Genomic DNA, 16120 nt, shown 5'->3' on the forward strand with positions numbered 1-16120 from the left:
TAAGTTCCTCGGCATACACATCACAGACAAACTGAATTGGTCCACTCACACAGACAGCATCGTGAAGAAGGCGCAGCAGCGCCTCTTCAACCTCAGGAGGCTGAAGAAATTCGGCTTGTCACCAAAAGCACTCACAAACTTCTACAGATGCACAATCGAGAGCATCCTGGCGGGCTGTATCACCGCCTGGTATGGCAACTGCACCGCCCTCAACCGTAAGGCTCTCCAGAGGGTAGTGAGGTCTGCACAACGCATCACCGGGGGCAAACTACCTGCCCTCCAGGACACCTACACCACCCGATGTCACAGGAAGGCCATAAAGATCATCAAGGACATCAACCACCCGAGCCACTGCCTGTTCACCCCGCTATCATCCAGAAGGCGAGGTCAGTACAGGTGCATCAAAGCTGGGACCGAGAGACTGAAAAACAGCTTCTATCTCAAGGCCATCAGACTGTTAAACAGCCACCACTAACACTGAGTGGCTGCTGCCAACACACTGACACTGACTCAACTCCAGCCACTTTAATAATGGGAATTGATGGGAAATGATGTAAATATATCACTAGCCACTTTAAACAATGCTACCTTATATAAATGTTACTTACCCTACATTATTCATCTCATATGCATACGTATATACTGTACTCTATATCATCGACGGTATCCTTATGTAATACATGTATCACTAGCCACTTTATACTATACTATGCCACTTTGTTTACATACTCATCTCATTTGTACATACTGTACCCGATACCATCTACTGTATCTTGCCTATGCTGCTCTGTACCATCACTCATTCATATATCCTTATGTACATATTCTTTATCCCCTTACACTGTGTACAAGACAGTAGTTTTGGAATTGTTAGTTAGATTACTTCTTATTACTGCATTGTCGGAACTAGAAGCACAAGCATTTCGCTACACTCGCATTAACATCTGCTAACCATGTGTATGTGACAAATAAAATTTGATTTGATTTGATTTGATTTGATTTGATTTGATTTGTATATACTCACCCAATCCAGTTCTTGTTCTCTTGATCTTTGATAGCGTTCCACATCCCTCCACCACCCATCTCCTCCCTTCTCTGCTCTTCTTGTTTTTTCCAGGATACATTAACTCTGCTGAGAAGCAGATACCACTAGGACTCCCACCCCAAACACTGTCTTCATCTCCCGATACCATAACGTCCAAGAAACCATCCTCCCGAAACCACCACGCTCTTTCAACCATTCCGAACCATTATGCTCCTTTAATCATCCAGGGTTCCTCTGCGACACTACCTCTGACGATGCCTACCAAGACAACCACCTATCAATCATCCAACTTCATGCCAAACCCGAGCTGTTTTTTGCATGACGACATTCTGCGTTGATACACTACGTGACCTAAAGTATGTGGACACCTGCTCGTTGAAAATCTTCCAAAATCATGGGAATTCATTTGGAGTTGGTTCCCCCTTTGCTACTGTAACAGCCTCCACTCTTCTGGCAAGGCTTTCCACTAGATGTTGGAACATTGCTACAGGCACTTGCATCCATTCGGCCACAACTGCGTTAGTAAGGTCGGTCACTGATATTGGGCAATTAGGCCTGGCATTCCAATTCATTCCAAATGTGTTTGATGGAGTTGAGGGTAGGGCTCTGTGCGAGCCAGTCAAGTTCTTCCACACCGATTTCGACAAACCATTTCTGTATGGACCTCACTTTGTGCACAGGGTCGATGTCATGATGAAACAGGAAAGGGCCTTCCCCAAATGTATGCCACAAAGTTGGAAGCAAAGAATTGTCTTGAATATCATTGTATGCTGTAGCATTAACATTTCCCTTCACTGGAACTAAGGGGCCTAGCCCGAACCATGAAAAACAACCCCAGACCATTATTCCTCCTCCGCCAAACTTTACAGTTCGCACTATGCATTAGGGTAGGTACCGTTCTGGCATCCGCCAAACACAGATTCGTCCATCAGACTGCCAGATGGTGAAGCGTGGTTCATCACTCCAGAGAACGCGTTTCCACTGCTCCAGAGTCCAATAGCGGCGAGCTTTACAGCACTCCAGCCAACGCTTGGCGTTGCACATGGTGATCTTAGGCTTGTGTGCGGCTGCTCAGTCATTGAAACCCATATCATGAAGCTCCCGATGAACAGTTATTGTGCTGAAGTTGCTCCCAGAGGCAGTTTGAAACTCGGTAGTGAGTGTTGCAACCGAGGACAGGCAATTTTTACCCCTACGAGAGCTTCAGCATTCGCAATCCCATTCTGTGAGCTTGTGTGGCCTACTACTTCATGGCTGAGCCGTTGTTGCTCCTAGATGTTTCCACTTCACAATGACAGCACTTACAGTTGACAGGGACAGCTCTAGCAGGGCAGAAATTTGACACACTGACTTGTTGGAAAGGTGTCATCCTATGACAGTGCCACGTTGAAAGTCACTGAGCTCTTCAGTCAGGCCAATCTACTGCCAATGTTTGCCTATGGACATTGCTAGCTGTGTGCTTGATTTTATATACCTGTCAGCAACGGTTGTGGCTGGAATAGCCAAATACACTCATTTGAAGGGGTGTCCACATAATTTGTATATATAGTGTACCTTGTAACCTTTTCCTGCATTAAACTATCTCAAAGGTGTTGTCTGTACCTAGCACAAACTTAGATGGAGCAATGAAATGCAACATTACATCACTATGAAGACAACTAATTAAACAGAAAATGTACATGTTTAATTGAAATACTAGATTATGGCATTAAACCGTGCATCCTTTCACATACAGTATTCCTGAGAATATTTGGTGATGACTAAAAACAATATAATAAAAAATCAATTGAAAATGAGGTTAGACTAGTAAGTGCTTCTTAAGGCTCTGTGCGTGTTTTTCCTTTAATTCTCCCGCTCTTCAAATGGTCTCTCTTTTCCTCCCCATCAATCTCTCTTCACTCGCAAGGGGGGGATAGTGAGTGTCATCTTTCGTGCCAGGTGGAATGCGATGCTCTTCTCATAGTACGCACACTCGTTCACAAAGTAGGGATGGAGGACTTCTACCCCTTCGTACTTCACTATCTCCCCGGAAAACATCAGGAACATGGGATCTCCCGGATGGAGGAGGCAGAAGTCACGGTCCTGGTGAGAGAGATTCACATCAGCATGCTTTGCATTTAGATCATGTACTACTTCTATGCTGTGAAATTATACTAAAATGAGAACAATGCCTTCCAACATGGAGAAAGTTATCGTTTGTTTTGTTTTAAACCTTCTAATAGGGGGAAAAGCAGAATGTTGCTTGGGAGTGATCAGTGTACATAAGTAGTAGATTGAGAAAGTCTTCCTATTGGGAAGAAGAGAGTCCTGGTTGAAGGAAACAGATTATGGAGACTAGTGAAGGTAACAAGTAAATGGTAATCGGCTTTCAGATAGCAATCCAATAATGCAATATTTTAGTAATTTGAAGAAGATTGAGCATTGGGATTGATATTAAATTAGAGGCCGCTCACTCTTCAAGGCCTGGTCCACTGCTCTCATGTTTAAGTCATCTGTTGTTTGTGATTTAAGATAAGCTTCCTGTGGAACGATAGCTGCCAGTACGTACACACTGAACTCGAACAGGCTGTAAGAGACACCGTGAGGAAATTTGGGACATTTTGTACATCATTGTATGTCTATGCAACAGGTCAAAAAGATTAAGATTACATGGGAGTTGTTTACTTTAGAAGGTGACCAATTCAGCTTTACGGGACACCGTATCATCTGATGTGTCTGAGCAGTGCAGCATGCTATTCAGGTAGGATGCAATTTTTGAACTTTTTTTTTTGTTGGTATCTTTACTGCATATCATTGTTATTATTGTAGGCCTATTTATTCATCTAAACATATTCTTGAAATATGCTAAATGTGTTTTGTTTCATTCTGCTGAGACATTTATGTTGGCTAAATTAAGTTTGAGCTGTCTTTTGAATGATGTGCTCTGTATTTAACTTAAGAGTGTTATAAGTAACTTTTGTAAAATAAATATCATTAGCCTATAGCTGTCAGCATGTGTTGAGTACGGTAGGCACTTGCCTTTCTTGGTCATTTCTGCAATATAGACTGTTTATATCTTCTGTGAAGGTTTTGTTTCATTCTGTTGAGCCATTTTCTTTGGCCAAATTACATTCCAACTGTAATGTTGTGTCTGTCTTGATATAATATTCTACTCATATTTTCCCTGTAAACAATGGCTTGACTTACTTTTGATATTGCCCTAATAAAATGTTGAAACGGTGTGGCTGCTAGCCTATTATACTGCAGGCCTATGATATGAAGGCAGTTCTCTCTCTCTCATATAGTGGACACCTAAGCCTATACGATGCACAGCTGAACCGCGAGGTGGACAATTATTGTTTTAGGAAACAAAAAAAAATAATAAAACAATATGCTATGAAGTTTTGCTTATGCTAAACATGGAAACAAAATTAATAGTGTTTTTGTAATTTGTTATAGGCTGTTTTTAAGAGCATGTATACATTTGGCCATTATCCATAGTTTATTGTTGGCGTTGGCTGCGTGGGTGGACGCTCTAATGGATTAAGCACCCAATGCATATGGACTACCGGTAAACTTCTCAAATTTCCGATAAATAAAAACCTTCCCAACGACTTGTCCGGTGTCAATTTGTCATAATCGGAAACCCTGATATGTAGTATACTGTATACAGTATATAGTATAGGCTACAGTAGGCTACAATATACACTTCCCAGTGACACTGATTTACCCAATGATGAAGATGAAGCAGAGGCTACTCACTGGTGATGGCCGATGAGCTCGTGCCAATATCTCAAGATAAGCTACTTTGAAAAACAGTGCTATTTACTCAGACTCATTCAAAAGTTGTTTCAAATTTTTCGGCAGTAAGGCATTTACTTTTCAAACGGTAGGCCTACGTTTTTCTCGAAATTGTATTTTGAAATTTGCGAAAGGCAAACTGGCAGCTGCAACCACCCATAGAAATATAATGCAAAAATGACAGTTCCCATTCATGTCAGAACTGGCAGCTGCAACCACCCATAGAAATATAATGCAAAAATTACAGTTCCCATTCATGTCAGAACTGGCAGCCATTGATAGTGTACCCATGAGTTTAACAGTCAAAGTTCCATGGTTAGAGGTTCTAAATTTGGTTCTAATTTTTGGTTCTAAATTTTGGGGATTATGTCTATGGCCACAACTCAACAACCTGTTTCATACTTGGCTCGCATGCTGCCCAAATTGCGGACTTCCCGACTGTAAGTGCTTGTGATAAAACTTAATCCACAGCTATTTTTTAGAAGCTATTTATCCTCTGTGGCTAAAATATGCACTCTGGTTTAGTATTTTGAATTATGTCATTTATGACTGTTCAGACAGGAGTAATATAACTTTAGGAGAAAACATTTGATTTTTGTTGCCTAATTATGGAAAAAGTATTTCAATTTATCAGGGAGTGCTGCAGCAGCTATGCATTGAAGGGTCCATGTACAGGACTTTAACCAACTGCAGGAAGGTTAAATTATATACAAGGGCAGAAGGTTCCTGAACCTGTAGTTGGGGATGTATGGCAGCAGTGATTTGATTGGTCTCTGGGTCTCTTGGGTAGTCTATACTCTTCACGAAGGTGTACACATCGTCCACCTCGCCACCTTCAAAGGCACTTCCTGGTAGAGATAAGATGAGAGATGGTTTGTAATTGGTTAATGACTAGAATAGAATCGAAAATGTCATTTCTCTTGAAAGGGAACTTGTCTTGATACATACAGTGCCTTGCGAAAGTATTCGGCCCCCTTGAACTTTGCGACCTTTTGCCACATTTCAGGCTTCAAACATAAAGATATAAAACTGTATTTTTTTGTGAAGAATCAACAACAAGTGGGACACAATCATGAAGTGGAACGACATTTATTGGATATTTCAAACTTTTTTAACAAATCAAAAACTGAAAAATTGGGCGTGCAAAATTATTCAGCCCTTTTACTTTCAGTGCAGCAAACTCTCTCCAGAAGTTCAGTGAGGATCTCTGAATGATCCAATGTTGACCTAAATGACTAATGATGATAAATACAATCCACCTGTGTGTAATCAAGTCTCCGTATAAATGCACCTGCACTGTGATAGTCTCAGAGGTCCGTTAAAAGCGCAGAGAGCATCATGAAGAACAAGGAACAAACCAGGCAGGTCCGAGACACTGTTGTGAAGAAGTTTAAAGCCGGATTTGGATACAAAAAGATTTCCCAAGCTTTAAACATCCCAAGGAGCACTGTGCAAGCGATAATATTGAAATGGAAGGAGTATCAGACCACTGCAAATCTACCAAGACCTGGCCGTCCCTCTAAACTTTCAGCTCATACAAGGAGAAGACTGATCAGAGATGCAGCCAAGAGGCCCATGATCACTCTGGATGAACTGCAGAGATCTACAGCTGAGGTGGGAGACTCTGTCCATAGGACAACAAATCTGGCCTTTATGGAAGAGTGGCAAGAAGAAAGCCATTTCTTAAAGATATCCATAAAAAGTGTTGTTTAAAGTTTGCCACAAGCCACCTGGGAGACACACCAAACATGTGGAAGAAGGTGCTCTGGTCAGATGAAACCAAAATTGAACTTTTTGGCAACAATGCAAAACGTTATGTTTGGCGTAAAAGCAACACAGCTGAACACACCATCCCCACTGTCAAACATGGTGGTGGCAGCATCATGGTTTGGGCCTGCTTTTCTTCAGCAGGGACAGGGAAGATGGTTAAAATTGATGGGAAGATGGATGGAGCCAAATACAGGACCATTCTGGAAGAAAACCTGATGGAGTCTGCAAAAGACCTGAGACTGGGACGGAGATTTGTCTTCCAACAAGACAATGATCCAAAACATAAAGCAAAATCTACAATGGAATGGTTCAAAAATAAACATATCCAGGTGTTAGAATGGCCAAGTCAAAGTCCAGACCTGAATCCAATCGAGAATCTGTGGAAAGAACTGAAAACTGCTGTTCACAAATGCTCTCCATCCAACCTCACTGAGCTCGAGCTGTTTTGCAAGGAGGAATGGGAAAAAATGTCAGTCTCTCGATGTGCAAAACTGATAGAGACATACCCCAAGCGACTTACAGCTGTAATCGCAGCAAAAGGTGGCGCTACAAAGTATTAACTTAAGGGGGCTGAATAATTTTGCACGCCCAATTTTTCAGTTTTTGATTTGTTAAAAAAGTTTGAAATATCCAATAAATGTGCTAAATGCTTGTAGGTATGAATGATGTTAATGCTATTCTTGTTGTTGACCAAGGCTGTAGGCCAGGTAGCGATGATCAAGGGTTGTGTACTCTGTGTGTAGGGGATGTGAGGGGTCAGCAATGTTTACGGTTGATGGGAGTTCAAGTACCTGAGTTGAAGCACTGGACCCAATCTAGTGTCTAGTCGACTGCCTCCTTCATGATGTTGAAGATGTCGGCTCTGACCACACCATGGGGTTGAGGTCCCACCTCTATCGCTGTGGAGTGACAGCATTTGAATGAATACATTTGTCATGTAAATGGGAAAACATACAGGAAAAAAAACACTGGTTTCCTATGACAGGAAGAAGATTGCATGGTGTGTTTCCTATGAACACACAGCACAAGCACTTACAGAAGCCATGCTTGCCCAGGGAGTCCTGGGAGTAGGCGTCAGCTAGTGGTAGATCCAGCAGGATAAACCTCACTGGCGCCGAGGTGATCTTCCTCTGAGAACACAACAGATTAACACTTTACACTCCCATATAACCCAGATTGTAGCAGTAAAATGAAGCCCTTCTCATAGAAACCGGGTCAGATGGTGCATGCACTTCCCCTTTAAGACAGTAATAGAGTCATGTTGAAATTATACACTCCAATCAGTCCAGCCAGCCAACTTAAGTTTCCATCCAATTGGGAACAGAGTTTCATACGAATATTTTAAAATCTGCATAAAGAAAATATGCCAATTTTCCCACCAGTGATGTGTTTCCACCAAATGTACTTTTTCCGCAATGTGTTTCCATCACATTTTCAACTAAAAAAAACTGTTGAGTTAAATAGCAAATGTTCTTGGCACTCGCACTCTAGTAAACCGCAGCGCACAACAGCTTGCAGATACAGTGCGGGTAGGCTATGTGGGTAGGCTAGTCTACGTTACAAGATTATTATGGATAAGAGCAACAAAAAATTTATTTGGGGCAAACGGCAGTCAATCACGATCATCATGTCACCAGAATAAGACTCGAGATATTCATTGGAAAGGAGCATCAAGCACTTTCACCATCTGCAACCTAATAAACTGCGAGTCGTAGTGGGAGGACCACACACCATATCACCGTGTGACTCCAAGTTGACTTATACATGATGGTTATTATATCAATATTTGCGCATTAAATGTGTTTCCACCGCCATTTCTTTACAATAATACATTTTTTTTTTACGCAAAAAGATCCCACCATATCGAAGGAACATTGATAAATTGTTCCCGAATCTTCCTGTTTCCATCACAGCTGTCATGATTATTTTTGTTACACAGTGTGACTTTACTCGCATAAAAACTGTGGATGGAAGCATGGTTAAAGACAGCAACAGACAGAGTCATTTCCTTCCCCTTCCAGACAGCAATGCTTCCAACCAGCATATCGTCTCTATGACAGCAACAGTCAGATCAACCATCCACTTTCCCTTTAAAACAGATTTTTTTATTTAACCTTTATTTAACCAGTTAGGCTAGTTGGGCTCATTTAAAATTGCGACCTGGCCAAGAATAAAGCAAAGCAGTTTGACACATACAACACAGAGTTACACATGGAATAAACAAGCATACAGTCAATAATACAGTAGGGAAAAAAAGTCTACATACAATGTGTGCAAATGAGGTAAGATAAGGGAGGTAAGACAATAAATAGGCCATGGTGGCGAAGTAATTAGAATATACCAATTAAACACTGGAGTGATAGATGTGCAGAAGATGAATGTGCAAGTAGAGATACTGGGTGCAAAGGAGCGAGATAAATAAATACAGTATGTGAATGAGGTAGATTGGATGGGCTATTTACAGATGAGCTATGTACAAGTGCAGTGATCTGTGAGCTGCTCAGACAGCTGGTGCTTAAAGCTAGTGAGGGAGATATGAGTCTCCAACTTCAGTGATTTTTGCAGTTCGTTCCAGTCATTGGCAGCAGAGAACTGGAAGGAAAGGCGGCCAAATTAGAAATTGGCTTTGGGGGTGACAAGTGAGATATACCTACTGGAGCGCGTGCTACGGGTGGGTGCTGCTATGGTGACCAGTGAGCTGAGATAAGGGGGGCTTTACCTAGCAGAGACTTGTAGATGACCTGATGCCAGTGGGTTTGGCGACGAGTATGAATCGAGGGCCAGCCAACGAGAACGTACAGGTCGCAATGGTGGGTAGTATATGGGGCTTTGGTGACATAACGATGGCACTGTGATAGACTGCATCCAATTTGTTGAGTAGAGTGTTGGAGGCTATTTTCTAAATGACATCGCTGAAGTCGAGGATCGGTGATAGTCAGTTTTACGAGGGTATGTTTGGCAGCATGAGTAAAGGACGCTTTGTTGCAAAATAGGAAGCCGATTCTAGATTTTATTTTTATTTATTTTTTCTTAATGTGAGTCTGGAAGGAGAGTTTACAGTCTAACCAGACACCTAGGTATTTGGTAGTTGTCCACATATTCTAAGTCAGAACCGTCCAGAGTAGTGATGTTGGACGGGAGGGCAGGTTCGGGCAGCGATCGGTTGAAGAGCATGCATTTAGTTTTACTTGCATTTAAGAGCAGTTGGAGGCAACGGAAGGAGAGTTGTATGGCATTGAAGCCCGTCTGGATGTTAGTTAACACAGTGTCCAAAGAAGATTGCTCTTAATTCCCACGCACGGAAACAAAACAACATAGAGAGCCTATTTGATGGCCCACATTGGGGACTGGCAGTACAACTAAGGACAAGCGGACGTTGTTTCAAAGATCAGGTCTTGGATCAGTTTCACCTTGTCCTTAACCCTCATTTGATTTAATTGAATTGAAACTCTGCTCACCTGGATTTGTCTATAGATGTGCAGGATGACCCAGTCTTGGGCAGAGTAGGAGATGAGACTGAGGCCCATGTTGGCTGTGGTGTTGTGGAGATCACACACCAGGTCCATGGCCCCCGCGCTGCCCTTGGGCCCCAGTAGAGTGTTCAGCTCCTGGGCTCGCCTCACCTCGTACGGAGTGGCGTCCGTCACAGGTGAACTAGGGAGGGAGAGAGAATGGAGACAGCGAAAGAGAGAGTGGGAGTGGGAGAGGCAGAAACAGAGAGTGAACATACTAGAAGAAAGGTGTATCGCCTTGGCATGGGAGAATACCAACAACTCATCTATGCTGGTGAGAGACTGAGAGGAGGAAGTAAATGCCACCAAACTCTGTGGGATGTCATCCCTTCAGCTCTGTAGGGTTGAGTAAATCTTGAGTATCAATAAGTACTAAGAATGAATTATGATATAGTCCCATAAATGCAAAAACTTTAATAGACTGTTCAGATAATTAGTGGCCTTGGTAACCAGGCACATAACAACCCAGGCTGCAAGGTTCAGAATATTCCAAAACAAAGTTATCTGGAAATGTTGCCATGACCACATTGTTAATTTACTGACTCCACGGTGGAGGGATATATTATTTGGAAACTATCTTGTGTATGCTTCCTTGTCTCTTTACAATGCATTGTAAGATCTCGTCTTTGATTCATACAGTTCACACCTGAATAGTTAATTTGCCAACAGGTCCATACTTGTTAGTGGTAAGATGATAGGATACATCTGTAGTTGTGGTGGACTATCCCTTGCTGGATCACACTGATTGCATGCGTAGTTTCATTTGTGCTTATGGCAACCTTTACCTGAGTATGGCGTCGGTGAAACAACGGTTGAGGTCCACGTCGGTGTAGCGTTTGCACATTTGAACGGCACGCGGGTTGGATATGACTGTGGTCAAGGTCGCCGACCCTACCTTCTCCAACTTCTGCAGCTCCCTCACCAGATACACGCCCGACATCTCGTTGCCATGGGTGCCGCCGCAGAGGGCGACACGGGACTGCGGTGGGAGAGAGACTGGCTCCATCTGCTGGCCAGAGAGAGAGAGAGAGAGAGAGAGAGAGAGAGAGAGAGAGAGAGAGAGAGAGAGAGAGAGAAAGAGATAGAGAGAGAGAGAGAGAGAGAGAGAGGTATTGTAAAATAATAACCACAGTGTAAGCAAATAGTCATCTTTGAGCTCTCTATCGCATTACACATTACCAGGGCCATGGTAATGTGGTGAGCAGACATTCGCCTCAGCCCTTTTCACCACTTCTGATTTAGTTTAATAAACTTAATGATCTGCTGATGACTATTTCTGTCTTCACATACAGGAGCAATAAAGGCCTAGTTCCTAGCATTTCTTATTTGATCAGCCAGTGCTGCAGCCCCCTCAGCACCCCTAGCTATGAATGCCATACATTGTTAATCTTTCACTTAAACAATGGGTATAAACCAGAAAGATAAGTTTTAGGCTAGGCCTACTGTCATTCATTACAGTTTTTTGGGGCAACATTACAGCAGGCTAAACTTGCCCGGCTGCTCAGTTCACTTGCCCCAGAACAAGGTTCCGGAGTTTTACCTGGTTACAATCAGGAAGAAAATAAAATTGAACCACCACTCTGAGACCTGTGGTGCCACCTCTGCTCATTACAGGTACAAGAGTCAGACAATGCCCTAAATAACCCCAGAGGCCCTAGAGGTATTCCCGGTTATTATGTTCACAGTCTACTATGGACAACTCTCCCCAATAAGACCATTACTTCTTCTGGTTCCGATGTCCTCTGGGGTGGTTATGTGATTCCTCATGGGCTCCTTGGTCCAGGTTTACTGTATGAACTGAGGCTTGGTAAGGTTAAGTTAATTGTTTAGATTCCAGTTAAGGAGCATTGTTAGCATCCAAGCTGTTTACCATTAACCATGGTTACACTAACAACCGATTAGATACAGAAGTTTCTCTCTCTCTCTCTCTCTCTCTCTCTCTCTCTCTCTCTCTCTCTCTCTCTCTCTCTCTCTCTCTCTCTCTCTCTCTCTCTCTCTCTCTCTCTCTCTCTCTCTCTCTCTCTCTCTCTCTCTCTCTCTCTCTCTCTCTCTCTCTCTCTCTCTCTCTCTCTCTCTCTCTCTCTCTCTCTCTCTCTCTCTCTCTCTCTCTCTCTCTCATTAACTATGAATGCACCAACCTTTACAGTTTTCGCAAGCTAGTGAGGGTCAGCGGTGTTATTTGAAACAATGGGTAGAGGAGAGTGGGGTAAGTTGAGCCAAAGGGGTAAGTTGAGCCACCGGTGTATCTAGGAAAGCATACACAAAATTAATCATTTGACCAAGTATTTAGGAAGAGGTCATCATTTCATGGAGTCTGTGAAGGAAGAAACCACATGGAAAAAGTTAGTTCCAAAAAAACGTATTGTTACCAAGTAAAATAAATGTTTTGTGTTAAAGGTTTCATGACGCTTATCGAAGCAAAAGTAGATCATTTTAAGATTATTCTATTCATCCGTTGGGGTCTCTATAAGCTTCAATATGAGGTCCGTAAACCTAGTATGAAATGACCATGAGGTAAGTTGAGCCATTGGCAAGTTGACCAAATGTAAGTGTTTAGTTCCTATGCGCAATCCAAAGCATTATCACTGGGATATGAGGTAACAATGAGTGTTAATTAAATGCGTTATAATCGTTTGTTAGGTGTTAAGCTAGTGTTAAAAGATACTTACAATTATTAAAAGACAAAAAAGTGATTATGTTGTTTTATTAAATTAACATGGACACTTACCACTCTGCGTTTTGGTCCGATCTTTCCTGTTCCTCAGATGAAGGAGATCGTTACACACAACTCAACTTACCCCATACCTGTGGTAAATTGTGCCAGGAGACAGCTTTTTTTGGACAAACTTTGTTTTCAAAACTGTAATGTTTACATGAATCCATTTGGGGCGGCAGGGTAGCCTAGTGGTTAGAATGTTGGACTAGTACCCAAAAGGTTGCAAGTTCGAGCTGACAAGGTACAAATCTGTCGTTCTACACCTGAACAGGCAGTTAACCCACTGTTCCTAGGCGAGTCATTGAAAATAAGAATTTGTTCTTAACTTGTCTAGTTAAATAAAGGTTAAAAAAAATAATAATAATTAAAGTTGCATTTAGGTAACAACCATTGTAAAACTATTCTATGCAGGAAACTAAGGCCTGACCTCATAGCTTCTATTCATTGTATGTTACTTATCCACAGTTGAAAAATTTGACTCAGATATCCTATCACTGTTTTTTGTGTCACTGGGTTATTGTAAGAGCAGGGGAATCATCTTCAGGTTTCTGTCTCTATCTCTATCACACTCTGTTTTCTCTGTCCGTCTTTGTCTTTCTCCATGTTATTCTCACTTCCCCTCAATCTAATCCCAATCTATCATAAATTATTCTACTCATCAGCTGCTCACCAGGACATTGATTAGCTGAATCAAGGCTAGAGCAAAAGCCTACATAACCAAGCTCTCCAGAATGGTTGGCCACCTGTGCTCTAATCTATAAGTGGCTTCTCCTAATGTATTTTTTTTGCATGGCACATTCTATGGAAACCAACTGTGAATATTATAAAGCTGTTTTCATAGAGAATGGTGTTTCTGAAATGCTCGATCATAAATATATAAAGTGGCTCTCAGAGCTCATGTTGTATAAATCCACCATGGTGTCACCATACACTGACAACAATGTTTACATCCTGAACTTTAACCCTCTGTCATATAACGTGTCCTGAACTTTAACCCTCTGACATATAACGTGTCCTGAACTTTAACCCTCTGTCATATAACGTGTCCTGAACTTTAACCCTCTGTCATATGAACAGACCCACTTCGTTTGTCTTCACTGTGCCAGAGAGCAAGGGAAATCTCAATTCCGGACAAACAGGCAAGCAGGAAATGTATCAGCTGATATACTAGCATGTGTTTTCCGGCCACTCAGTTTCTGCACTTCAAGGCACACATATTGTATGTATACAAAACACCCCTCCCACAAACAAGTGTGCAGTCACACAGACACCAGCTGTGCAAGTATACACACACTCACACTCAGTCACTAACATCCAAAGGAATCCATATGAGAGACAGGTAAGAACTCTCGACATGGTATAGAGAAAGGTGTAAGGCTAGCAGTCTTACCGTGTGGTGTAGGTGAAAGTTCCTTCCCTGGCTGGGACTACAGTCTCCCAAGTTATACTGAGCAGTCAGCAACCTTTGAACTTTTCAACTAGCCCACCCATGCGTGAGCCAAATTTCACAATCTGTAAACAAAGCAAACCAGGCACTACAGCAGGACTTTTCAATGACAGAGAAGAAACAAGAAAGACCTGACACACACACCACGCAAACACTCGCAAGGGTGTGCAAAGACACACAAACACACACAACAGCAGACCACGCCCTTAACAAATCCCCAATTTTCGCAGACGGAACTTTCTTTGATCAATCCCTCCCTTCTTTCCTTTCCCCTCTTCCTGGTGCCTCCTTCCCGTTAATGTTATTCTCAGATCAGATTTCAGTTGGCAACATTTATGATGTAATAGGAACTCCCTCTGCTGGTCCTAAACTACTGCAGTACGAAGTGCTGAGTCTCCCAGAGAGAAAGAGACAGAGAGAGAGAGAGAGAGAGAGAGAGGTAAGACATTGATTGTGATCTGAGCCATCATCATACATTTTTCATAAGTTCTTAGGTGCAAGGTTTGTGGGGGGAGAGGAAGGGATGGATGAGAAAGAGAAGGTTAGTGGGGGTGGGGGACAGGAAGGGATGGATGAGAAAGGGAAGGTTTGTGAGGGTGGGGGATAGTAAGGGATGGATGAGAAAGATAATGTTTGTGAGGGTGGGGGAAAGGAAGGGATGGATGAGAAAGAGAAGGTTAGTGGGGGGTGGGGGAAAGGAAGGGATGGATGAGAAATATAATGTTTGTGAGGGTGGGGGAAAGGAAGGGATGGATGAGAAAGATAATGTTTGTGGGGGGTGGGGGAAAGGAAGGGATGGATGAGAAAGAGAAGGTTTGTGAGGGTGGGGGATAGTAAGGGATGGATGAGAAAGATAATGTTTGTGAGGGTGGGGGAAAGGAAGGGATGGATGAGAAAGAGAAGGTTAGTGGGGGGTGGGGGAAAGGAAGGGATGGATGAGAAAGGTAATGTTTGTGAGGGTGGGGGAAAGGAAGGGATGGATGAGAAAGAGAAGGTTAGTGGGGGGTGGGGGAAAGGAAGGGATGGATGAGAAAGAGAAGGTTAGTGGGGGGTGGGGGAAAGGAAGGGATGGATGAGAAAGGTAATGTTTGTGAGGGTGGGGGAAAGGAAGGGATGGATGAGAAAGAGAAGGTGAGTGGGGGTGGGGGACAGGAAGGGATGGATGAGAAAGAGAAGGTTAGTGGGGGTGGGGGACAGGAAGGGATGGATGAGAAAGAGAAGGTTTGTGAGGGTGGGGGATAGTAAGGGATGGATGAGAAAGATAATGTTTGTGAGGGTGGGGGAAAGGAAGGGATGGATGAGAAAGAGAAGGTTAGTGGGGGGTGGGGGAAAGGAAGGGATGGATGAGAAAGAGAAGGTTAGTGGGGGGTGGGGGAAAGGAAGGGATGGAAGAGAAAGGCCAGTTTCCAAAATGCAAAGTCAGCAATTGACGTATCTTAATCTACTGGTGCTTGTAATTCATAGCTTTTTACTATGTAATTACCATTTTAGTGTCATTTTGAGTAAATACTTGCTAATGTCTATACAGTAAAATAAAGTTTTTCCAAAACATATACTTTCCTTGTGTCAACTAATAACATTCCAAAGTGGGTGTGTTGTACCTCTAATGCTTTCTTCATTTTCTTCCTCATTGCCCTCCCTCTTCGCCTGTTTTGTCCTTCTTTTCCATCTTCCTTTTGTCTCCACCCCTCTCTCTCTCTCGCTCTTTCTCCAAAGCTGTAATTAGCCCACTAATCCTGTTGGGTCAGTCAATCACACATAAAGACTCAAACAGGACAGGAGAGACTAGGAGCAGAGGTGGCACCACAGAGATCTCTTCTTCCTGATGTAACTAGGTAAAACTCCTACAT

General features: G+C 42.7%; 1 protein-coding gene across 1 annotated transcript; it reads right to left on the reverse strand.

Moving 5' to 3' along the window:
* Positions 1–2707: 2707 nt before the first annotated feature.
* On the reverse strand, positions 2708–14616 carry LOC110534382 (N-acyl-aromatic-L-amino acid amidohydrolase (carboxylate-forming) B). Its single transcript, XM_036933492.1, is given in 9 exon segments — positions 2708–3127; positions 5558–5673; positions 7387–7494; positions 7632–7725; positions 10054–10249; positions 10893–11113; positions 12246–12353; positions 12836–12912; positions 14214–14616. Coding segments are annotated over 6 exon segments (933 nt in total). The 5' UTR covers positions 12246–12353; positions 12836–12912; positions 14214–14616; the 3' UTR covers positions 2708–2929.
* Between the last annotated feature and the right edge of the window lie 1504 nt (positions 14617–16120).

This window comes from Oncorhynchus mykiss, chromosome 10 (assembly GCF_013265735.2).
Source record: "Oncorhynchus mykiss isolate Arlee chromosome 10, USDA_OmykA_1.1, whole genome shotgun sequence".
NCBI classification, from domain to species: Eukaryota; Metazoa; Chordata; class Actinopteri; order Salmoniformes; family Salmonidae; genus Oncorhynchus; species Oncorhynchus mykiss.